The sequence below is a fragment of the Micropterus salmoides genome, unplaced genomic scaffold (assembly GCF_014851395.1).
Source record: "Micropterus salmoides isolate LMB-PRFRI ecotype aquatic unplaced genomic scaffold, ASM1485139v1 Ms_hic_scaffold_18, whole genome shotgun sequence".
In the NCBI taxonomy this organism is placed as follows: Eukaryota; Metazoa; Chordata; class Actinopteri; order Centrarchiformes; family Centrarchidae; genus Micropterus; species Micropterus salmoides.
The window spans coordinates 8547919-8573420 of record NW_024040928.1 but is presented as its reverse complement, the minus strand read 5'-3'; the positions used below and the strand labels follow the sequence as shown (position 1 = coordinate 8573420).

The following is a 25502-nucleotide window of genomic DNA, read 5'->3' as shown; positions in this document are numbered from 1 at the left end:
CTAATGTCAGCTAGGCTTTAATATACAGATCCATCTCGTCTACTCTGTCATTTCCATATGGAGACAGTGGAGGCAGCAATGGAAAGAAAACACACCAATGGGGGAAAAAAGGAAATATGGGAGAGGGGGAGATGTGGCATTAGAGGGAAAGAGAGACACACAAAAGGGGAGACAGGAGAGGTGATGGAGACAATGTGTAAACAGTAAAGACCCCTCTGGTCTTAACATAGCATCCACATTAAATAAAGCTCTACGTCACTGGTGTAATAACAAGTACAGTAAAGTGAGCTGTGGTGGCTGCACACACATACACATACAAAAACTGTACGTCACTCACTGACAAATCGCCCATTTAAATGGCATGACTTAATAATGCCAAATGAATCTATCAGTCACTGTGGCACGGCCCTGTCAGCCTACTTGTGAGTCATAAAAAAGTGCTTCAGTTGGGCTTCATTTAATTCAACACAGACCAGCGTTGAAGAGGCATTTCCACAGTCTTGTGTTCCCTTGCAAGGCATCTGCATCTATTTTATCATCAGCGGCTACCGCAAGTGGAGTCAAGTTGGTACAGTGGTCCCAAAGCTTGGAGCCCAGAGGGAGAAAACAAAGACAGAGAAGTTACTTTTGCCCAAAGTCTTATGTGATCAAGCAAATGAGCCCTTAAGATGGCTGACTGCCTCAAAGTCACCCATTGTCATGGAATGTAAAACACACATTCAGATACAGATACATCCGTAGCAATGTTTTCTTTTCACTTTCCCTTTTTGTCTCCCGCCCTTCTCACAGCACACCTCAGTACACTCACAAATTCACACACGCACACACACAAACACACACACACTTGTACCGTGCAGAGCAGATGAGTGAAAGCTGATGTTGGATCAGTGTCTAGTACAGGAAGCTGATTTGGCGGTGTGATTGGTTTGGCTTTCCCCAGGGGAGACAGGGTCAGAAAAAGTTAATGAGGGGCTCATTTACTGATTCTGTCTGTTTTTCTCTGCTATTAGCGGGGCTCTGGTATAACCGTCTCTCTTACTGTTTGTGTGGGGTGGGACATGACCTGACTCCTGCTACTAACGGCTGTGTAGGAGCGTGTGTATGTGCATGAATGTGGACATGTATGTGGATTATATTTTTGTGCCTGTATGGCTGTGTGTATGTGTGGGGCGAGTGGCGGGCTGCCTGCCCGTGTTTAGTTTGGCGAGGCTTCACAGGGCCGTTTGGCAGTAGAGAGCTGGACAGCTTAACAGCTTGGATGGGGAGAAGAGAGCGAGAGAGGGAAGGGAAGAGGAGGAGGAGAGGGGGTAAGAAGAGAGGTGGAGGGACTTTAAGGGCCAGACGTGATTGGGCAGTCGCACATACACACGCATACACCAGAGGGTATTTACAAGCTCCCACGGACCAAGAGGGGTCTATAGACTTGGGAGCTTTGTAATCTCATCGACACACGAGGATCAATATGAAATGAAGACATGAGATTGGGAGAAATTGTGTTTTTTTTCTTTTATCTGTATTTTGGCCTGCACATGGCCTCATCAATACAAGCTACCCAATAATTTACCACAACCCCCATAACCTTCTACCCCATCACCACTACACATTTGCATCTTGTCATATCTTACACAGCTGTGCCATATGCTGTTAAAGGGAGCGTGGCAGCTAACAGAGTGGCAGCTGATGGCTGCTGCCTAATGATGGCAAAGACAAATTTCATCAATTTCCCAAACAAGCAATGGGGGGAGTACTAGAATAGCAAATAAGATAGATAGATAAATAGATATACAGACAGACAGAATGACAGACACACACTCCCATACACACACACCGGATGTCGAAGGCAATACGAAAGCATACCTCTGCAATATCTCTAATGGCTGCTAGATGCAGGTTCAACATGGTTTCTCTTTCAATCTGAAAGTAGATTCATTTTGTATTTTGCACAAACTCAATAAATTTCTTTTGTTGTGCATCTTGGCAAGAATTTGAAATTTAGCTATTCATCAAGAGGACATTAAAGCCTCGAGAAGTGTATGATGGGGATTGACAGTTCTTTCAGACTATCACGCTGAGCTGGGGTTTTCTCATGTCACCTCAGCTCCACCCACATTTCTTCTGGTAGCCCAAATTTGGACTTTTCTGCTTCAAGCCGATGAAAAGGTGAGCGGTAAACCCAACCTGCTAGATGCAAAACATCCCATGTAACATCACAGAAACTTCGTCATTCTCTAGGACATGCACACGCATAGACACACAGAGATATGCACCCATTAAGTCGCAGACATCCTCACTCCATTCTTTCCTCTCTCACACACTTGCACACATGCTGCAAGAGTCTGAATGTTGTCGCTGCTCAGTGCTCCAGCCAATAAAAGCCTTCATTAAAGAATCACGGTGGGCCGTGTCATGCTTCAGTTTGTGGTAATCACAGTCGTCTGCCTGACACGCAGGCAGGGACCCCTCCACTGCTGACCACCAAGGTCAACTACCAGTTAGAATAGTTACATTCTCCTCTCCACGCAGCCACTGATGCTGGACCTAATCGTCCAATTTACTCTGGCGCACCATATGCACACAGACACACACACACGTACTGACACACACACACACACACTGTTCAGTGAATGTGACTGAAACGAAAGGTTAACTGAAATGGAGTCACAGCAGGATTCTGTAACACGGTACTGCATTATGAACTGAATTTTGCCATTTTTTGTCATTTTTCTAGCACTACTTCCTTCTTGTACATGCTATAGTGTGGTGGCATTCCCTTGAAATAGTCTGAATCTTTGAGTTTACAGTTATATTTCTGCCCAGGTGTCCACCTAGGCAGACTTTCCCATGAAGCAGACCAGCTTAGGAGGGCAGCTCTTTGTCCTGTGCAACAAAACGAGGGCTAAGGGCCAGGAGGCCTGGAGGAAGTTATTAAAACATTGGCACATGCATGGGGCTGAGGTGGGCCAGTAATAATGCTCTCCTTCTCTCCTTGGTTGGTTTTTTTACTAAACCACCGGGCCAATTAACCCAGTCTTCAGGGACCAAGATCTGAGCTTTACATCAGATTTTATTCTTTCCAGATTGCCTTTTATAGTCATTATTTTGCCTTAAAAAGTACAAACAAAATGCCAGTGAATGAAGGGGAGCCATGGTATTGACTGTTTGCATATGGCCAGCAAAGAAAAGTTGGTGTGAGCTTGGCTGGGGTGAAGTAGACAACAGGCGTATGGTGCAGACATGTGGATTTGTGTTTAATTTAGGAATTCACATATGCCCTCCTTCCAGACGGAGTTTGAGTTATATTTTAGAAGCATGAGCTCCCTCCATTTACATTACACTTACATTTTGGGGCCTTTATCAGATACTCTAATCCAGAGGGACTTATAATAAGACCACAGAAGAATAACAAAAATCCACAGGCTCAGCCTTTGACAAGATGGGCAAACTGGAGCTTCTCAGCTGACAGTGAACTGTGAGTGGATAGTAATGAATGCTCACTGATGCCAAATTAACTCTCACAAAGCTCAGGGGGAAAAAATCATAATTGAAAATAAGTAACATTTGAACGCCAGCCCACCAACTACTCCGCTGTGCTGCGTTCATTTGGCATGGACAGTTCAACAGCAGACAGGGTGAAAAACATTACATCCAGGGAGCAAAGTTTGGAGTGTGTAGAATAATGTCACTTTACGGTAGAAACAGAAGACAGAGTGCAGATTCTGGTTGTTAACAAGAAGGTGAAGCAAAGGATCTGCTACAGTAGATGTCACATGTGTGTGCATGTGTGTGTATGTGTGTGTGTAAATCTATGTGTCTGTGCACTGCAGCATTCCTGGGGTTCAGGTTCGCTGTACTGCTCCTGCATTCCATCAAGGGCAACAGAACGCCACGGCGACATCTTTGCATACAGAACAAAGCTGCCCGCAGGCTAGGCCACTGGGACACAAACCTGCCCCTGCAGCCCCTCCCACACACTCTCGCAACACACACGTGCACGCGTAGGCACAAGCCCTGGGAGTATGCGTGTTTGCACCTGTCAGGGGTTAGCTGACACCTCTGCTGCCGGCAAAGCAGCCCCTCATTAGCATGGCTGTGATCTAGGGGTCCCCAGGGGTCCCAGCCTCCTCACCTCGCCCGCTTGCCCCCCTTTACACCTCTGCTCCTTTCCTCCTCCTCCTCCTCCTCACATCTCCCATCCGTCCCTCCTGCTCCTCCTCCTCCTTCTTTGGTGCTCTGCTACCCTCTGCTCTGATGGCTTGTTTGTCATGACGGGGGCTAATCAGGAGACACAAGGCCACGCATATCAACCTTGTGTATCTGTGTGTATGTGTGTGTGTTTCACAGGGCATTGGGAGCTCGGACGGTTTACTACGGCCCAGGCAAGCGGTGACTGACACATATTTAGTAAAAGAAAGAGAGAGCTGGAGAGACAGAAAGAAGGAATGAGACTGTGGAGGGTGGCAGTAGCAGGCAGGGGGTAAGGCTCTCACACAGTGTGACTGGCTCCATGCTAACTCAAACCAGCTTCGGCCTGCTAACCATATACATCTGTCTGTGTGTGTGTGTGTGTGTGTGTGTGTGTGTGTGTCTGCAGCCAATATGACCAGCTGAAATGCTTGACAACCCGAGATAGGATTTAAAGAAACAGTGCGTCCTAATACGTGTGGGATCGAGAGCCCTGTACAAAATAACTTCTCTTTCACTGTTTTCCTTTATCTCTTCATTTATCCGTGTTCTCTCTCCCCCTGTCTTCCTTTTCTCTCACCAACACACTAAGCACCTGTACAAGGTATCTGGGTACTCCACCCTGACCCTCATGCCTCCTGGGATGCGGGTCAAATGAACAATAAACTGGATCAGGTATCTCCAACAACTTGATCACAGGCACACACAGACACACACACATTCATCCAGTCCAGCTGTGCAACAATGCCTGAATGGAAGAGGCTCTCAAGTAGCACGACCGAGGGAGCACGTTACCGCCATCAGGCAAGCTATTCCAGCTAGGGCACGGGGGACGCGCTGTGAAAAATAACTGGAAACACCTCTCTGTCAGTAAAGAGCTATGACTTTTGGCTCGGCTTCTAGGACAGAGAAAGAAAGAGGGAGGGAGACGGAACGATATAGACAAAAAAAGGAGAAAGAATGAAAAGAAAAAGGGAGCTCCATAAAGTGCATTAGCTAAGCCCTCTGTGGCATTTCTCTAAGCCTGACTCATCGCCATCAGCTCCTAACTGGTCCCAGTGCCTGTATTTGTGTGCACACGAGTGTGTGCGTGCGTGTGTCTGTGTGTGTGTGTGTTTTGGGGGTATGTGCACACACTTGTGGGGCCTGCTGTCTGTCATTTGACGCTGACAAATGGATGACACTCAGTCGTGCCTGTGGTTGCGAGAAGCTGTAAGAGAGAGGAGCAAGATGGAGGAGAGGATGAAAGACGGAAAGCGAAGGCGGCGAGAGGACAGGAAAATAAGAAAATAAGACAGCAAAAGAGTACAGGCAGTACAGGAAACAGAAGTACAATTGCACTTTGTTTATCTTTATATATCTACATTTCCTTTTTCAATAGCATTACAACCACTAATCATTCCATCACCATTTACCATGACACAGCAGCAGGAAAAACAGAGGATGGTGCAATACCATGAAAAAAAGGAACTAATGGTGTCATAACTAGGTAGAACTATAGGCGTGACTTAAAGAAGAAATCCACCATTATTACTGTAAATACAATCAATACAAGGTGAAATTTGGATAGATGGCATCAAAAACTCAAGCTGCTTTGGCAATGAAATGGAGACTGACTTTGCGGACTCCAACAATGTTTGTTCAAGGTTTTACATCCAAATGAGCTCCAGTCATGCCCCTCTGGGACCCTCACTTTGTCCAGAAAGTCAATTTCCTATTCACCGCCAGTGAATAGGAAATTGACTGTGATATGTGAGTGACGCGCAAATTCTGTTCTGTGGGTTTATTAAATTTTTCATCAGATCAGTCATTCTATACAAACAGTGCATAAAATGTGTTGTGTTATTCTTTTAAGGTTTTTTTTCTTGAATGGTCAGCTAAACAAAGCTAAATGAAATCAAACAAAAGCATAGCTTTATACGTATACAGCGCTCATCTCAACTTGTGAAAAGCAGGTGTTTTTTGGCAAATTCCTCCATCTTCTGCAGTGACATGTCACATGTTACATCATCTGTGAACACACTGGATTTACTTTGCCTCTGTGTGTGTTTGTGTGTAAAAGAGACAGAATATGAAAATAAACGCAAGATAAAAATAGGACATGTATGTATGTTTATATTGTATTATGTACTGTATGTCTTGTATACACATATATGCCCATGCTCAGTGTATATATCTTGGGCCACCATTCTGTGACAGGGTGCTATATTCTTTTAGCAGTAGTAATGGTCCCCAGCTGGCTTTTGCCCACTGGAGCCAAGCAGCCAGTCCCACTTAACTAGCAGCCCACAGGAAAATACCACTGTGGCCCTCAGTGAAGCACACAGGCCCTTCCAACCCAATCAGCCTGCTATAAAACTTATCCCTCACATGCTTTAGACATGGAGTAGATTCCATTCCAGTGATCAGGAGAGAGAGCCTGAACATTCATGATCTAATTCACTATTATTCCATGGTTTCTCTGGTTTATTATATAATCCTGGCTACTTGAGGATACAGTGCATTTATCCTCACACTCAAACACAAAGCGAAGGCTGTGAGCATCACAGGAAGGAGCACAGGAGTGTTGCATCATTTGACACCAACCTGCAAGTTATCTAATTAGTGTTAGCTTACTAAACCAAAGTAACAAAAGTTTAAAAATAAAATAGACCACAAATATTCAGCTCTCTTTGTTTAGGTGTACTGGAAAAGGTTGTGGCGCCCCTAAAAAAGTAGGATGTGGGTATGTGATATGCTTGGAACTCTTGAAGGAATGATTCGACATTTTCGGGGAAAACACCTTTTTTAGAAGACTGATAGCATTCTCATATGTGTCCATTAAATATAGACTACAGCTGGGAACTGGTTAGTTCAAAGACTGGAAACGGGGAAACAGCTATCCTAGCTCTGTCCAAAGGTAACAAAATCTACCTACTAGCAAGCTTACTAATTAACACTTTAGCGTAAAAACAACATGTTGTGGTTTTACAGAGGGGTATGTTCCAGACTATTTTAGTCTGGTCTGTTAAACGAGATATAATGTTTTCAGAGCTTTACAGGTGCTGGCAGGTAGACAGTCAGGGTAAGCTGTTTCCTCGTTTTCAGTCTTTGTGCTACGCTAAGCTAGCCAGCTGCTAGTACTTACTATGCAGACATGAGAGAGGTATCATTCTTCTTTCTAACTCTCTGCAAGAATGTGAAAATATTTCCCAAAGTGTCAAACCTTTGATCGTTTCATCTGTAGTCTATGGCTCAAGTTCCATCTCAAGGTAATGTGTAGTAATGCTAAATGTCAGAACCTCAAACTATTTAGGACAGCTAAAAGAAAGATGCAGATGCTTTTTCGCACAATAAGACTTGAGACTCTCTTGTGTTTCGCTCTGTCTATCCGTTCATCTCTCCCTCTATAAGGTCCTGTTGTGATCCTGTGACGGCCGGCGGCACAACATTGTTTGCGTTGCAACGGTCATGTCCCCAGGTGAATTCTGTTGTCTCTCTTATGGGTCCTATAGATACTCAGGTGTGTCAAACCATAGGCCATCTAACATGAAACCTCAAGGTCTCCACACACACACCCATACACAAACATGCAAACATGAGCATAGAATCATCTCTCAACATACACACCCAAGACATATTTATGAAGTGACATTTGTGTGTGTGTGTGTGTGTGTGTGTGTGTGTGTGATTGGGCTGACTTTGGCCTCAGGCCTCTCTCCCTGTGGGTTTCCATGTGGCCTTTCTCTCTCTCTCTTTTTCTCTCATTTCTTTCTTTCTATTTCTCGTTTTCTCTCTGTCTTTCTGGCTGTTATCACACTGATACATTTCCTGCTCCTGGCACGTCTCCTGCATAGCTTATGGTTAAAGAAAGCTTTCATCTATCCAGTGCCTTCAGGACACACACACACACACACATACACACACACCCACACTCACACCCACACTAACACACATGCAAGCTATGGTACGGGCAAGCGCTGCCCTGCCAGACCACAGGCCCAGACAAGCTCCGCTGGCACCAATCACCCCGATAACATCTTAGGCTTTATTTCATTTTGGCTTGCACTGTTCTGCTCTGGGGAAGACAGACACAGAGAAGAGGGCTTTCTGGAAAAAAGTATGAATTACGCCAGTATAAAGGGAGAGTGTAGCCCCTTCACCTTGAGCAGTTAACTCCCCTGTCTGCAATGCCATCTATGGACATGACAGTGCAAGCCCTCTTTCATCCAATAAACAGACCGGAGCAGATGTTTCTTTCCATTTCTCATAGATGCTAGTACTGGTTCAAATGAAAGTTAAAAAAAAGTAATTCAAGTTAATAAAAAAAACATATTCATGGTGAATAGAGCCAGGAGGACAATTATAAGCATCCACTCATTTAAAGTGTCTGCTCAGGCAAAATATAAAATACCTAGCCACACAAATAGTTTTGGTTTTATTTACCCAAGTTTTGAGATATTCGTCTGATATTTCTGCTTCCACCCATTCATACATTTCTGTGGTGCTCACAGCAGTGAAAAAAATATGTTTGAAATATTCAACATCAATGTGTCTTTCCAAATAAAATGTCCCTGGTCCTCTGGATAATCCACACACCGACCTTTTCAGTGCAAATGGAACTACTTTCTACCAAAAATAATCTGTTCTGTAGATTATAAAGAGTAAAGGGAACAGTGTCTCTGTTGAGAATGGTTAAGATTTTTAAGATTTTAAAATGTTTTTTTAGCACTTCAAATGGAATTCCATTCACCTCCCTTGCATTGGGGTGGAGTAGACCTCTCAGAGACATATATATTAAATCTGAAAACTGAAAAATAAAATAAAACTACATGCATAGATACCACAAGGTAAGAAAGATTTAAAATAAATAAAAATAAAACAAATCCAAATTTTTGAAGAGCTGACCCTAATAGACAGAAATATGTTTTGTGCCTTTGCATGGTTTTAGGATTTTTTTCCCCATTCATTCAACTTTTACTGCTTACAGGAAATTGCTACTGTATATAAAAGAATACTATATTGTGTATCGATGTATCAATATACAATATGTTGTTTGTACACTAGATATTGTTCCTGGCACAACACTGATATATATTTAAGAGACAAACCCACATAAAGGCAACTTACGTTCATGATATGTGTTTGTCTGTTTCTAGTGTTCCCTCTCGGAGTAATTGCTCGAGACAAATAAGTGGATGAAATAAGGGGGAGCGTAAGTGTACCATGAAAGGCTTTCAATATCTCTTGCGGTGAAGCAGCCTGTAAAAGGGAAATACAGCCATAAACGCTGTCTCCTCATTTTCTTCTCTCACAATCCCACCAAATCAGAGCGGGACACTAACAAGATAAGAGGAAAGGAACAACAACAGTGTAGCAAGTAGGATTACCCCTGTCTGACTGGCTAACAAGCGCCATCTCTTTTCCTTTTCACAAATACTAATGGTAGCCCTTTTCCTCCCAAAGGCAAAAACACGCTACTTTTCAATAGAAAAGGGTGAGTGCCCCGGTCAGAAAATCTCCCCATTTACTCCTGAAAGGGGCATATTATATGTTATGCACTAATGTGTTTCAGACTGCACAATAGCTGAACACACACAGACACATGAGGATTTTATCTGCATGCCCGTCATGAAGACTTTCTCTAAGAACTGTTTCCAGAGCGTTAGAAAGTTGTACATGTTGCTGAGCAGTTTCTCGTATAGGGTCTTGCATGTGCATGTATTTGAAAGTCTACATACACATGCACACTTATACTATAATTACAGTAGGTTCTTTATACAATCTGCAACATCACTCAACACTGATGAAAGCATATCTGTAATCAAATGTCACAGCCAGAGAAGAGAAACAAAGGTGTAGCTCGAATAACTGCAGTGCAACTGTCAAATTACGTTGATAATAGCTATTTATGCGAAAAACATAAACACATTCACATATTCCCACTGACACAAGACAAGTTGTGGTCACTAGCAGCGAGACCATGAAGTTCACATCAGCACTTCACTCAAAGTATTCCACACATAGCAGCATGTTTGTGTTGAATACCAAAGCGCCATCATCACTCTCCATGCGTAGCAGGGACGGGGTGTGAGGTTTCTAATGCCTCTTAAGTAAGGCTGTTAAGGAGCAAAGAGTCCACACATCTGGAAGACACAGTCAGTCGGCACATGCTGAATGTTAGCGGTGGCGCTCGCAGTCCAAATTAGTGGCGAGTTTTATTCCCCCGCAGTGGTAGGAAAATATCAAATCTGCTGCCATATGAGTGCCATAAAGCTGGCTGTGGAGCGTTTGATGCCTTCATGTGGGAGCCTTTAAGCTGTGTGTGCATGTACATGTGTCTGTGTGTGCATGAGTGTGTTTGGTGGGAGATGCAGGCCTTAATGTAAGATTGGGAGTCATTGTATGCATTCCTGCATGCGCACGTTTTTTGCGTGCGTGTCTCTTATCTGTGTGTGTATTCCTGTGTGGATGTTGAGTTTCCGTTTGTCCGCATAAATGGATGAATGTACATTTCTATGTGTGTGTGTGTGTGTGTGTGTGTGTTAGTGTATACGTGTGTGTCAGGTGGCTGTGGCAGTGTGCATATGCAGCTGTACCATTTTAGCAGCTCTCTTATAGACCTAGTTGACCCTGCAGGATATAGGAGACAGACACACACACAAGCAGAGTCAGACGGCCCCTGGGGTGGTCCTGTCTGAGGCACAGTGTTATGAGCCAACAACTCTAGAGGCCCATACACAGGCAGGAACACGTATACTGTAATTGTACACACACACACACACACACACACACACAGATGTGTATATTAACCCAAATTCTCATAGATGTTCAGAGATAAAATACAAATGGTGAATAAATGACAAGACATGATTTAATTACATTTAACCTTAATTTACTTTTTGCTCTTAATTGCTCTCCTGTTAATTACTAACATTTAAGTTTAGAAATCATAGTGACAAATAAAGTAATTTTAGTGCAGTGAATTATTCACGACTTAGATTCAACCAGTGCCTCAAGTGTTGCGCAGGGGGTGTTGCTTACACAGAGCGAGTCAAATGCAGCATTCTGCAAAAGCACGTGCAACTATATGCTTACAAATACACGAAAACAAAATATATAAAATGGGAATTACTGAAGGGTTCATCTGCCAAAAAAGATACCTCTATTTTAATTTATTTTCCTAAATCATATTTTTTGTATCCTCCAGGGAATATCAATCAAACTGGTGTTGGTTTATTCATTTTATGAATGGCACTTATCTGTTTTTGCAAATGAACACTTCAGTTTTTGTATTGTGTATAAGATGTGTCTTGGATTTTGTATTCAGTTAATTATTTTTGAACTGCATGAAAATGTATCAAAAATAAAATTCAGCCTTCACTTGTGTTGCTGTGGAAAAAAGCATTTAAATTTAAACCTCTAAAAGGACCATCCTCTATTCTATTTCCAAGGAATGGTATTGTCTAGTCCAGTAATCTGTATAATGTTGACATTATGAAATATATTCTTCTTTTAAATACCTCTAATATCACTAGAGCTTGTCTGTCACTTTCTCTTTTTCTTTTTCCTCTACTGCAGCTTGAAAGTACAAAAAAAAAACACATGAGAAGGCGATACTGTATCATGAATGAGCGTGTCTTCAAGTTATTTTTTTTTTTAAGTTGTGTATTTAAATTGAGGAAGGAGTGTACTCTTTTTTTTTCCCACAGAGGAATAAGGAAATATTTGCCACTCACAGAAACGGGGAAGCACACTCACACAAATGAGAAAATGAAAATAGACACACACGACTAACAGCAGACACAAGATAAATTCCCTGGCAAGCATTCAGAACACTCATGTAAGAGCACATAAACACACACAGACTGCACCAGAAATGCAAAAGCATGAACACACATGAGTCACACTTGCTTGGCACACACACAAGTGTACACACACCACCTACACAACTGCCACCATGTAACCCCTAATCACAACCCCAGAGCTTGGACATCAAATGAAGCAAGTTTAAAAAAAAATCATCAGGAGTAATTAACGCATTTTCATATGCAAATGTGATTAATGCAAAACTACAAAGTCATTATGCAAATTGACTTTTCCTTGAGCCTCTGTACAAATATTCGCAGCTCAAATCAGGGATCAGTCTCGCCATCTTTCTTTTTTTATCTCTTACCCCTCTCTCTCTCTCTCTCTCTCTCTCTCTCTCCTGGAGTAGAGATAATGCGTAAGTAGCATGTGAAGTTATTTCTAACTCACACAGTGTGTGTGTTTTCATGCGATGGGCCGGGGCTATGGCATTACGCCGCCTGCCTACTGATTACTGGCTGCTTGGCACTGGAGCGAGACAGGGAAGCCGGCGTACAGGGGAAGGTATGAATATGCAAAAGCCTGATTGCTTTTCATGATTAAAGCCTATTTAATATGGAAATGAGAGCAAGCCAGGTGATTAAAGGAGCATTGGGTGGTGGGGCAAAAAGGAAAAAAAAACATGGGTGAGAAACAGAGAGAGGGAAGAAGAGAGGAGAGGAGAGAGACACCTTCAAACCCACATCGGTGGTGAGATGTGGAAACTGGAATGTCACAGTTATTTGGTGACAGCAGAAGTGAAACAAGTGTCAAACATTACAGATTAGTCCTCTTTGGGCCCAAAGGTCATTGTTGCTTTTGATACGTTTTTGTAGGTCATACCACATGTTTTCATCCAGAAACCACCATCAGTCATTTAAAAAAATCCCTTGTTGCTCATTAGCTCATGAACAAATACTGGTCTTCTCACGTTAAAATGCTCCTGCGCACTTTAACACACTTTCACACCCGCAGAAATGTTGCACATGTAGGTGTGACAGTTCTAAAGTGGCGAGTATCTCATTTAAATTCTTTGATCATAAATCCAGTGCCACTTTGGTTCAGTTCAGAGCAGCAGTATCGGTATCACATTGAGCTTGCAAGTAGCTTCACACCCAAAAAAAAACGACAAACCAGTGCTAAATGTTCAGCCTAATATAGTGACGTACCCACAAATGTGACAGCAGGGAGAGGAGAGGTGGACAGAGAAAAAGAGAGAGCGATGTTAGAGGATGTCGCTGTCGTTCACATGGGCTCATGAAATATTTACCGTGTGATGTCTATACACAGTGTTTGTGAGTGAGAAAGAACGAGACAGACAGACAGAGAGAGAGAGAGAGCGAGAAAGAGAGAGAGAGGTTGCCATGATGTGACTTCGCCCTTATGTACTGGATGTCTTAAAGTGCTCCAAGGGGGCCAGGCAGCTGTCCTGGGAGGGGTTCAAAGCAGGGCCAGGGTCGTCTTAGCGTGGTAAACCTCCCCTAGCGACAACCTCTCGCTTGCCTGGTGACACGCATCATTCCTCACAGACACCGCACACACACATACACAAATTCATACAAGGCACACACAAGCACACATATTTAACATACTCTCACAAAGCCCTCACATATACACACACAGAGTGCATGCATCAGCAAGAGAAACTCAAGGAAAAAAAGAAGTAGGACACAGAAGGGCCATTTTTCATCTACACCATGTGCACCAGAGAGTGCGCATGTGCATGCGTGTATGTTTGCACCTTTTGGGGTTGAATCTGCTGGCCTTGCAGCATGTTTGCAGTTTGAGCAAGCAGGCTGACAGACAAAGAGGCCAGACAGGATGTTACAAAACACAACCAGGTGAAGAAAAAAAAAAACAATCCAGGAGAGGAGAGGGTTAAGGGTTAAGCATACAGCACAAGTATTTCATGCACGCAAGAGCAGTACATTATGGGTGCATGAGCATTTCTGTACGTGTGTGTGCGCAGGTTTGTGTTATGTTTGATACATATTCTCATTTTCTTACGTCTATTTTGTCACCTGTGCTGCAAATATTTGTGTGTGCTGTGGCTGCATTTGAAGTGTTGATATTTCCTAGTGTGTGTGTGTGTGTGTGTGTGTGTGTGTGTGTGTGTGTGTGTGTGTCTGTGTGTGTGTGTGTCTGTGTCTGTGTGTGTGTGTGTGTGTGTGTGTGCGCCTGTGAGTGTATGTGCTGCTAACACATTGGACTTAATTAGAGCTAATAATGTAATCTAATTTGGTTGAAACTTGAGACTGCCTTGAGTGGCAATCTAATGTGTTGAACAAAGCTCTCCTCCTCTCTTTCATTTGGAGCTTCGAGTGCTTTCATGTCCTGTTCTCTTAGTGATAAGACTGTCTCTCTGACTAACTGACTGCCGCTCTAACAGGCTGACTCACTCATTGACTCTGCCTAAATGTTTTCCCTCTGACCACCTAACAGACAAAATGTAAAATGCTTTTTTTTCAGCTTCCAAATCAGTTCCATGTTGTTGTTTTTTCTGCTGCAGCAAGGCTCCTAGGTGGGTTACAGCAAAAAGCTGTTTAATGCTCATAAAATTTCCAAAGTATAACAGAATAACTAAACAAAGTCCTATTACAATCTTAAATGTTTGAAATTACTTTCAAAATTCTCACGGTTTTCATTTTTTTTAAAATTAGCCGTGACAAGCAAAACTCTGCTGTCACATATTGTTTGTGTTCTCATTCAAGTTTCCCACTGCAAAAGATGGTGACCACACACAGCTGCTGGCCACACACAGAAACAGTGCATATGTGCTGAGCTCTGAGGTGATGACAAAAGATGAATACACCAGCTTGAAAACAAAATGTGTGCAAATCTACAATCACAGACCAGCTTAAAGAATCCTGCAGTGAAAAGTCAATGCATGTGTGACATACAAAACTAAATTTAAACTAAACTCAATTTAAAAGTCTACTAATACACAAGTATTAACTACTTTTAACTACTACTGTAGATTTCTACCACAAATGCAAAAAAAAAATTGTGCACCTGCTGTGAACAGGAACAACCACAGCCTGATGACATGACATCTACATAAAATCTACATTCACACCTTTTACATAAATTCTCCTAGACCACCACTGCTTGTGTAAATATATCATAAACTTGTATAATCCTCCGTTAATTTAGATGTGTGGTGGCAGTGGTGAAAGAGCATTTTTACTAATTAGAACATTATTACAATTTCTGTCATAAATCCAACTCTGTGAGATGTGTGCACTATAATCCAGCATATCTCAGTCAGTGTGACTGTACAATGTTTACTGTCCTATGCCATTCATTTTTTAAGGACTACTCTTTTAAAGACTTTTTTTTTAAGACTCCAATATTTCAAAAGACTTTATATGACATGCACATACACACAATATAATGCATTGTAAAAGTCTACCCTTTTCTATTTAAGTCTCTATATAACATGCCAATTTGGTGATGGTCCTGTGGTGACCTGTCTATCTGTTAACTATATATATCGTTTTACATGTAATTCTGGCTGGTAACTTCCACAATACAGCCGTCTCCCTCTTCTAACCAAGTCCCTCTTAGTCTACTGGAGTCTGTGTAATCCTGGATAGCCTTCCCAGCTCTTGGGTGTGATGGTGACTGTCTCCTCTGATAACTTTGAACTGGTTTCCCTGCAGCGCTGGCAGTCTACAGCCTCTCCCCCCCTCCATAGCCAGATGAACGGCCTTGCTGCTTTATTAATCCCCTTCTCCTCACCACGCACACAGATGAATTTTAATCAGCTTTCTTAACCTCTTTTTTTTTCACATGCTGCAGGATTTCTTTACAAACGCTCAGACACGTGACGTGCACTCACACAAGCAAAAAAAGGAAAGAAAAAAAGACAAACACACACACACACACACACACACACACACACACACTGGGGGTGGCTCCTCTATCACCTTCTTCCTCGCCTTTCACAATTGGTTTCAGCTGAAGAAGTCCTTCAGGCCTGCCAGTGTGTGTTTGTTTGGTGTGTGTGATTTTTTTTGTGCGTGTGTGTGTGTGTGTGTGTGTGTGTGTGTGTGTGTGTGTGTGTGTGTGTGTGTGATGTTTTACTTTTACGGAGCAGAATAGACATACAGTGCAGCTCTCACTCACTCTAATGAAATCATCCCAGGCTACATTAATCCCTCCTGAAGGCCACTGTCAAAATAACAAGCAGCTGGGATTCTTTAAAGAGAGCTATCTGTCTTGGACAGGTGAGAGATGTATGCATGTGAATGTGAGTGTGTGCATGTGTTTTTGCAGATGTGCAAAACATGTGCATCTATACTGACAAGAGAGCTCTCGTTGAGCTGCTTTATGTTTCTTCTTGCATCCTCCTTTAAATGTACAGTGTGTTCCGGTCTCCGTACCTCCTCTCTCCTGTTTGGGGCAGATCCCCCTGGCCGGCGTCAGCCTCCTCTGCACATCCTCCTCCCCGCTGGGGGTCACCTGGACACCCACCTCCACCGGAATGGACCCTCTACCCAGCTCCAGTGACCTGGCCCTGGGAGAGATGGAAATGCCCGTGACCCCGCCGTTCTCCCCAGGCTTGGAGAAGGACCCCGGTCCACTTCTTGGCCCCCGGCACAGACGGCGCTTGTGCTCGATGAAAACCAGGATATCACCCAGAGGGAAGTTGGTCTGGCACTGGCCACAGGTCAGCAGGTCATGCTCCCCGGGTCCCACCCTCTGAGGGCTGGGGGTGGACGGTGCCGGAGATGGAGATCCCGCCCCTGAATCATGATTGGCCTCTGCTGCAGAAAAGGGGAGAGGAGGAAGACAAATGTAAATCACTTGTGTTTCTCTTTTTAACACAGGAAGAGAAAAAAATACACAGTGAGGTTTAGGTATTCCTGATAACATTACCTGATAAAAGCCATCTCTCCCTCCCACACAAGATTATCATTACATTTACAATTGTGTCACTTTCATGGCATAAAATAACTCCCCTCTAAAGCTACTGCGCCGAGACAAACACCTGCACAGCTTATCCGTGAGAGATCTGCGTGGGTGGGACCGAGCACATACACTGTATGTGTGTCTGTGCTTCTATTTGTGTTTAAGTGTGTGTGTTTGTGTGGCCAGGAAGCTATTCATCTCACAGTGCAAGCTGGGTTTCCGGTGAGGGCCTTCGCTGCACTTAGCTGTCATAGCTAGACGGCTGCCTTCACCACGTGGGAGCCCCAGCTTGTGCAGAACAAAGTGTAGCGTAACGGAGGCCACATCCAACAGCGCGCGCGTGTGTGTGTTCATGTTTGTGTGTATCACAGTATCATAAGACATAGAAAAGAAAAACGAGAAAGAAAAAAAAAACAGTAAGATGTCTAAGCGTGTGTGTGTATGTGTGCATGAATGGAACAGCACACAGGTGAGTTTGAACACTGTATTCTCCACAGACAGAAAATCTATAAAGCCAAACCCGGGGTCCTGTTAAGAGAGTAAATCTCATTCTTCACAGATCTGACACAGTCATTAATAACCATTACACATTCTTCTCCCCCCTCCTCCCCTATGGCTTAGACTGAGTCCCACAGCTTCACGTAAATCCCTCATGGACAACCTCCATTTTTTTAACACTACCCCCGATGTACCATTATGAAAATGTGTCCTCTTCTAAAAAGCCTGGAGGAAACCTGAAGCTCCAGAGACTCTAGGGGCGTCAGAGAGAGGTGTTGATGCCTGGGAGAAGAGCATAGCAGCGCCTGCCTGTCTCTGCTGCTCTTCCACTTCTAGCACCCGCATTACCCACCCCTCCTTCCTTCCCTTTGCCTCTCTTCTCTCTCTTTCTCCAAACATGATACCCTAATAATTGCAAAGATTAGACAAAGAGGGTGTGCGCTGGTTTGTGTGTGCCTGTGTCCTGGTGTGTAGTTATCACAGCAGAGATCCTAAACTCTCTTATCAGCCATCTCAAACTGTCAGGGAGGCGTTGCTCTTCTAAATTCCCAGCCATAACTGTTAAGAGTTCCGGGCAGAATATTAGCAATTTTTATTATTTCAAACATTTCTTCGCAAATATGAATCCCCCCCCACCACACACCTTCCCCCCCTTCCCCATACCCAACCACCCACCCACACACGTTCCAGTCCACTCACTTCGCCCTGGAGTGATGATCCGATGCCAAATATCTTTTCTCTAAATGGAGATGGGTTCCTGGATGCCTGCCAAATAATTTCCATCTCATAATCTTTGGCGGCAAAGACGGGACACAAACACATATTTACCTACAGTTCACAGCTTGTGACCATAATTCACATGAAGCAATGTTCCAGAGTCTTCACACAAGCCATGTAACTGTGTGCACGCATGCATGTGGGTATATGTGCAATGCATATAAGTGGGACTATAGCAGGGGATCTCTGCTAACAATGTGGCGTGCTCTCGTTTTTTAACACCAAAAACAAGACAGGTGGCACCAGATCTTCATGTGTTGTAAATGAGGAAAAGACAGCATCAAGTCAAGAAGATGACAGACACCTGGGCATTTGAACCTGACTTTCGCCCTGTGAGAGGCAGAGATGAATAGAGTAGGGCCTGTTTGTTAACCTCTGGTTGAGTAACATGGCCTGGGGACAGAAGCCGGTAAATTAGCAGGCGTTGGCACTGTCACTATGCCACTCAAATATCAGACGGACATCTTCTAAAAACCACACCCCTCTCTGAAACCCGCTCACTCATCTATCCCGAGGCTCACCTGTGTGAGAAAAACCCAGGTGCAAGAAGGAACTAAACATGGAATGCATAAAAAAAAAAAAAAATCAACCGTGGACACAAACACACAGAAATGAAAACGAACACACGAAAGAAAAACACTCTAATGTAGCCTATCGTCGTGACAGACAGTGTCTAATTCTTCTGTATAAACTCCTATGTGAGAGGAACATGCTCGATAGTTAAGGAGCATAGCAGACACACTGTCAAACATGCCATCTTTGAGAAGGCGTGATGATAGCAATGAACCCCAGCTGTCTAACACGATACCATACTTTATTTCTCTCTCTCTCCCTCTTTCTCTCTCTCTCTCTCTCTCACACACACACACACACAGAGCTACATTCACCCATTGACAGTCCTGCTACTCTGCCTTATCAAGTGTGAGTTAAGTCAGGCAGCCTTAGAGCACCCCCTATCAGTTTGATGAGGAGAGAGTCAGTCAGTCACTGCTGCTGCCGCTGCACACTGCCACTGCACAATATATACCAGATGGAAGACACAGCTGAAGACAATGGGCCCCTTTCACCAATATTTCCATACTGAAAAAATGTATTCAAACGCCTGGCCAAAAAGTACAAAATGAAGAAACACTGTCCGAGGCGAGGGATTGTTTCATTTGCAGCTGAGACTTTTTATTAAATTGCAAATATTAAAATGTTTGCCACACAGTTCGGTCAAAACAGTCAAATAAAATGTGCATATAATACTGTAAATGTGATGTCCTCACAGTAGTGGCCAGGTAAAACAAGCAAGGTAGGTAAAACATTCCAAGTTGCGTTTTGTCTATGAGGTTCCTCATCTCATTTATCTCATGTCCTTTGACAGTAATTGCCCCTATATATCCCACTGATCCCTGATAATTGTTTGTCCTTATAATCTGATGACTCTTTTTATTTTGTGAAAAAATTACAACATGGTTTGAAATGTTCTATTCTGCCCTAAGTTGAATATGAAACTGAGAAATTGTCATCTTTGCTGGGTTTGAAAACATTTTCTTTTATTTAATGATGTGAATTTGATAAGATTTTTCAAAGTGGCGTTAAAAAGAGAAACTGTAAAAAGTATTTTCCATTGACACTGAAGTCCTGACCTTACGCAATATTTTAATAACAGCCGCACACTCTGTTCTACTGCTAAAGGAAGAGTAAAGCCAGGGGCACTCATATGACAGTCGACCATACTGTGTGGGTTCAGACCTGTCTCCCTTTCTTTGTTTTCCAATTCCATTTGCTGAGCTCAAAACACATGCACACTCACACACACACACACACACATGTAAACCCCACAGGGAAAGTCGGATAAGATTCACGCTGTCATTGAAAATAAATGACAGCAGCAACATTGCAGATGGTTGCAATCAAAAATTCAAACAACAAGCGGCCTCGCTTAGCCTATCCCTTTTTCTCGGCTGCAATTGCCAAAGAGAGCTGCAACAGTGTGTGTTGTGTAAGGTCAGGCCTGTGTGTTTCATTATCTTATCACCATTTAATCTGCAGCAGTCTCATTTCTTATCATAAATCTTGGATTATCAGCCTGAAAGTGAGCAAAATACGGCTCTGCAGCTGACTGTGACTTGTCACTAAATTACTATAAATGCCTTGCGCGATACAAGGCATGACATTTGGAGATATAAATCAAATTTGCCAAACAATTTTAAGAGATATAATAATAAAAATAAAAAAAGCTTTATAGCGTTGCAAAATTGATTAAATGTGTTCAATAATATTGAAATATAGAAAGACAATCTGAGAACAAACCTCAGTGCCTGACAGTAAATCATAAATCGCTCCCCAATCATCTCCTGTGAGATTATCATCCGGTTACCACAATGTGTGTGAATATTTACTGTGGCGTTGCAGTGCGTACGGTGGGTTTTCTCCCCCAGCATTTGACAGCCATATGGTGCGAATAAAGACGAAAACATTAACTGTTTCACAAGTAGCATGCCAAACAGAGTAAACAGTTACCGCAAGGCGCTTCCATGGCTGGATCCAGACAACAATTCTCTGTAATAATCCTGATATTAGATTGCAAAGTCCCTGAACAAGGGAGGCCTGTGGTACCAAACACCGGCCGTTCCACATTAATGTGTTAGTCATTCATAAGGATATTCCTGTGATAGGTTTCTTTGTCATGGATGTGACTGAATCATTGACTGAAAGAGCCTAATAAAGCCTAGAGGGGATGTTTTCGTTTTTGCCTGCAAGAGTTTTAATTAAACAAACGATGTGTAACTGTAAACTGAAGGTCAAATTAATCTTCAACAGACAGAATAGCTTCTTACATGTGATTTGTAAGTGTGTGAACATGTACAGTTTGTATATGTAGTCATCTCTTTTGTGAGTGATATGTGTTGTTTTACAGTGTGTGTGTGTGTGTGTGTGTGTGTGTGTGTGTGTGTTTGCGTGACAACTTTCCTTGGAGCATACTTGTGCATTGTGTACATTCATTGCAGTTACAGTCACTTGTATGTCCTTGTCTTGATGTCTGGCCTGGCAAGTAGATTTCCAGTACATAGTCTTCCACTAAAAGCCTGTCCAGAAATATGCTGATAATCAGGTTCTCTGTACTTCCAAGTAGAGTGTGACCTATTAGCCCATGGCTGCAAGGCACATGGCTGCGTTCAGTTACACTGAATCACCCCTGATCTGACATGTGGTTGATCTATACTGGCACCCTGCAGAAACTTCATATTATTACTTTTGTAAGGAGATACCTTGTGACTGTTCTTCACAGGTGACGCTGAAATGTTATACAACTTCGGGACCAGGCCAACCAATTGACACGGTCATATTAAATGTATTAAAAATAAACAATAAAGCCTGCTTGTTTTTTTAAAACCCAATATCTGAAACGTTCTCCTACAATAACGCTGTACATATGCAAAGCCCTATATATTGACTCAATCAAATTACAGTTTGGTTTTCACCCAGCGCTCCTCAGATCCTTCAGCCTGAGGTGTGATCCTGCTCCTCCATAGACCCACCCAGCTTAAGGAAACAGCCCACAGCGACATCCAGCCTCCAGACATTGAATGATAGGTACATTAAAAGCCCTCCATCCATCACAGCTAGAGATGTGGTGTCATTATTAAGATATCCTGTACGTATGGTAAACCCAGCTCAGGCGCTTTATGTAAATTCAAGTGCATCTGTGTACATACTCACACACAGACACCCATTGTTCTGGCAGAGAGAGGACAATTGGATATAAATAATAATGCAATTGCTGCTTTATTTTTTTATTTTTTTTGCTCATCTGTCTGAAGTTCAGTTTTGGTATCGCTTGACCTCTTTCATAGCATCACAATAAAAACAAACAAAAGAATACCTGCAGGTCCAATAATTTCTTAATCTTGCACTTGTACACTTATGCCTCGCAGGTCATTTTCACTACTGCACAGGATACAGTGTGTATCATGTGAAAGAACAGGTAGGACGAGATTCAGGCCCAGATGGCCCAGCTTTTCAGCATCCTACTTCACTTGCTCTAATAGCCACTTTAGCACAGCATTGACCTCTGCCTGGTGGAGTCAAACATAAAGCATTTGGCAGCATTTGCGAATATGTCAAGTTAAGTTGTTGTTTGACACTTGCAAGTGTGTGCAGAGAGGTCAGCAATGATTAAAATGATCTCTGAAACCAGTCATTAAAAGCTTCAGGCAAGAACAGATGAATCCTGGAGACATCTGAATGGCAGCTTCAGCTCTGATAAGGAAATTCAGAAATTGTAGGCTAATTATCAGTCTAATTATGCAAGTATACATTCAACACCACAGGTTCAGTTTTTAGAATTTGCTGACTGTGCAGCGGGTGCTTTGAGGTTTTGTACAGCTAACATGCAAAAGATGTCAAACAAAGTGACCTGACCATGGCTGGAAGGAGCGGAGGCAAATATTTAACAAGTAGTCCAAATTTGTTGTTCCTCAAGGACAAATATGCAAAATGTTGTAATTTTTTGTCATAATTCAGTCAGGTAAAAATGATAAACACACACACACACACACACACAGACCTATGCCTGGGGTGAATAGGTAGTTACGTTTTTTTGCACAGTGGAAAATGTATTGTAGGGGATCAACTCGGTCTCCACCTTAATTAACTGGCAGACGGTAACGGCAGAGAGAATAAACTGTCAACTGATCAATATTCGAGCTGGATCGATATTTGTCATCTGCCTAAAATCTGTTGAGGGTGCACCATAGCCTACTTCCTCAAATGGACAACAAAAACACTGCTTGTAGCAAACATTTAGATTTCAGATTGCTCTTTGCATTTTAAATTACCGTAATTATTTCAACTGCAACCTCAACATAGAGGAAAGTCGGTGGCATGAGAGACAGACAGATAGCGATACAAAGTGAATGGGATAAATGATTCGTCTATGTGTCGGGTGGGACGGAATGCGCCTAACTCTTTTCAACACAAAAGTGATTGGCCAAAGATTACATCATGAACTTCTGCAATGAATTACCCAGATTAAGGCCTCTATGAAATTGGATTTAGGCAAAGCAGAGCGCTTGGAGATGAAGGTTAGATTGATATAATTGATTTGAAATTGGATTATGCGACTTTTTAATCATGTGCTCACATAAAAACAATTCCTGCCTCTGATTTAATCTGCGCAATTTCATCACTCAATTTTTGCTCCGAAAAGCTTTAAACAAGTTATGAGCCTTCGTTTTAAATTATCGTATTAATAAAGTTCAGATTGTTGTTAACTCGTGTGTGCTGTTTTCTTTTTTTGTGTGATTGCTAACGGAATTTATTCTTGCGAACACTTTCATTTTTGTTGTGTTGTTCAAATGCTACCTTAAAGTGCAGATAGGCCTTTATGTGACAAGACAAATCATTTTGAGACTCTCTCTCGCTCTCTTTTTCTGTGTGTGTGTGTGTGTGTGTGTGTGTGTGTGTGTGTGTGTGTGTGTGTGTGTGTGTGTGTGTGTGTGTGTGTGTGTGATGGAGAGAGAGCGGAAGAGAAAGAGATTAGGCCTATTAAAATTTCTTTAAAAAGCCTACTTTTAAATTAAGATACAAGTCACCTCGTGCGATACCACAAAATAAATAAATACCTTTATATTTAGAAATCAGTGAAATGTGTAACAAAGTATAGGCTACGTGAATATACACATTGCCACATGTTGCAATATGCTGGAGAAAATGCTAAATTGTGTTGTGATGAAATGTTACATTACACGCTCACACACGCGTGACGCACGTGCGTGCACATGCAAACAAACACAAACTCCCTCTTTCTCTCACTCTCTCTCACACACACACACACACACACACACACACACACACACAGCCAGACAGTCCCAACGCAGTTGTCATTAGATCACCTAGTAAACTCATTTGAAGCTGCAAAAAGGCGTTTTTTAAATGTTACTGAATTGTTTAAAGGTGTAAAACAATATTTATATTTACTCAAATTCTAAACATAGTTGGCTACATTGTTGACCTTGTGTGTACACAAAGTGTTATCATATGGTACATTTATGTTCAGAAATCACAGTTATTGTCGCTAATTGTTGCTTGTTCGGGGGGGATTTCAGAAGAAAAAACAGTAGGTGGACACGATTTGAATCAAAACTATTTTCAAATAAATACTCTTATTTTCCCACGAAAATAAATGTAGTAGCGTAAACTTAATCATACATGAACTGAGAATTCTTAAACTCACCTTGTATTGTCTCCCTGTGCGTCAACGATAAGTGCTGCGGGTTCACCTGCTTGCGGCGGGACATTGCCCCGGCATTTACTCTGGCATCGCCCGGTGAACGGCACTTGGAGTCGGCTTGGACCGTGGTGTCGGTGCTCTCTGGATCGCAGGTGACCAACTTTGCCCTCTCCTAATCCCTCTACTATTCACAGTCTTCAGCTGCAACTTTGATGCGCGCTCGGAAGGTGAGGAGTCGGACAGGAGCGTAATAAGGATGGAAGACCAGTTTGTCCACAAAGTCCTGCAGCGTCTCCGGAGGAAGCACCTGGATTGAGGAAGCCAAAGTGTAGTTTTGAGCTGATTTGTGCGGAGGAAGGTATGCTTTGCAATGACCTTTTTCAGATAAAAATCCCGCTACTGCCCACCTCTGCGGCGACAGATTTAGCACGGAGCACTCCACCGATAATGGGTACTGGCTCTTATTTGGCTCCTTTCCCGTTTCCCTTTTCTTAATTTTAATGATATGATTATATCATCTGGGGTCAAATGACTGCTGTTTATTCTAGGATTCCCTACAGTCCTTCCATTTCAGCAGTGGTGCGCTAAAATGACCCTTTGGCACTGACTCCTCCTGCGCGTTTTGGCATCGGTGCGCGGAACGGCAACTCTTGGCTCTGGTGGCAGAAGCCTCGTTGATTGAGAGAGAGAGAGAGAGAGAGAGAGAGAGAGAGAGAGCAGGCGGGCAGACAAGACACCTCCTCCTCCTTCTCGTCCGACAAGCAGAGGTCCAATGTTTCCTAGTTTCCTACAGTGTCGAGGCTACTTCTTGTTGACTCACACGACGAAAGAGGCTCTGGGAGGACCCCGCATTTGTGTGCGCGCAGACTGTATGCAGCCTGCGTTTTTTGTGTGCGTGAGTGTGAGTGTGAGTGTGGGTGTGGGTGTGTGTGGTTGGGGTTGCCTCCATGGCGTGGGATGGGATTCAAGTTATTCAAGTGTGCCCGTGACATTTGCGCGTCAGACACAACAAGACGTGTGAAGGCGGCGGACAACACACGGACACTGGACGCAACTAGCGGTAGCTCCCCGGAGCTCAGCGCTG

General features: G+C 43.0%; 1 protein-coding gene across 2 annotated transcripts in view; it reads right to left on the bottom strand.

Moving 5' to 3' along the window:
• bcl11bb (BAF chromatin remodeling complex subunit BCL11B b) overlaps window positions 1–25259 on the bottom strand; it is a 30752-nt gene extending 5493 nt beyond the window's left edge. Inside the window, exons 1-3 of one of the 2 annotated variants that reach the window (XM_038727207.1) lie at window positions 24826–25257; window positions 24422–24725; window positions 16395–16778 (exon numbers count right to left, since the gene is read on the bottom strand). In XM_038727207.1, coding sequence (XP_038583135.1) covers window positions 16395–16778; window positions 24422–24485 — 448 coding nt within the window. In that variant the 5' untranslated portion in view covers window positions 24486–24725; window positions 24826–25257. Of the gene's footprint in view, window positions 1–16394; window positions 16779–24421 lie in introns of both variants that reach the window. The other variant, XM_038727209.1, reaches the window with a different exon arrangement.
• Window positions 25260–25502: the final 243 nt, after the last annotated feature.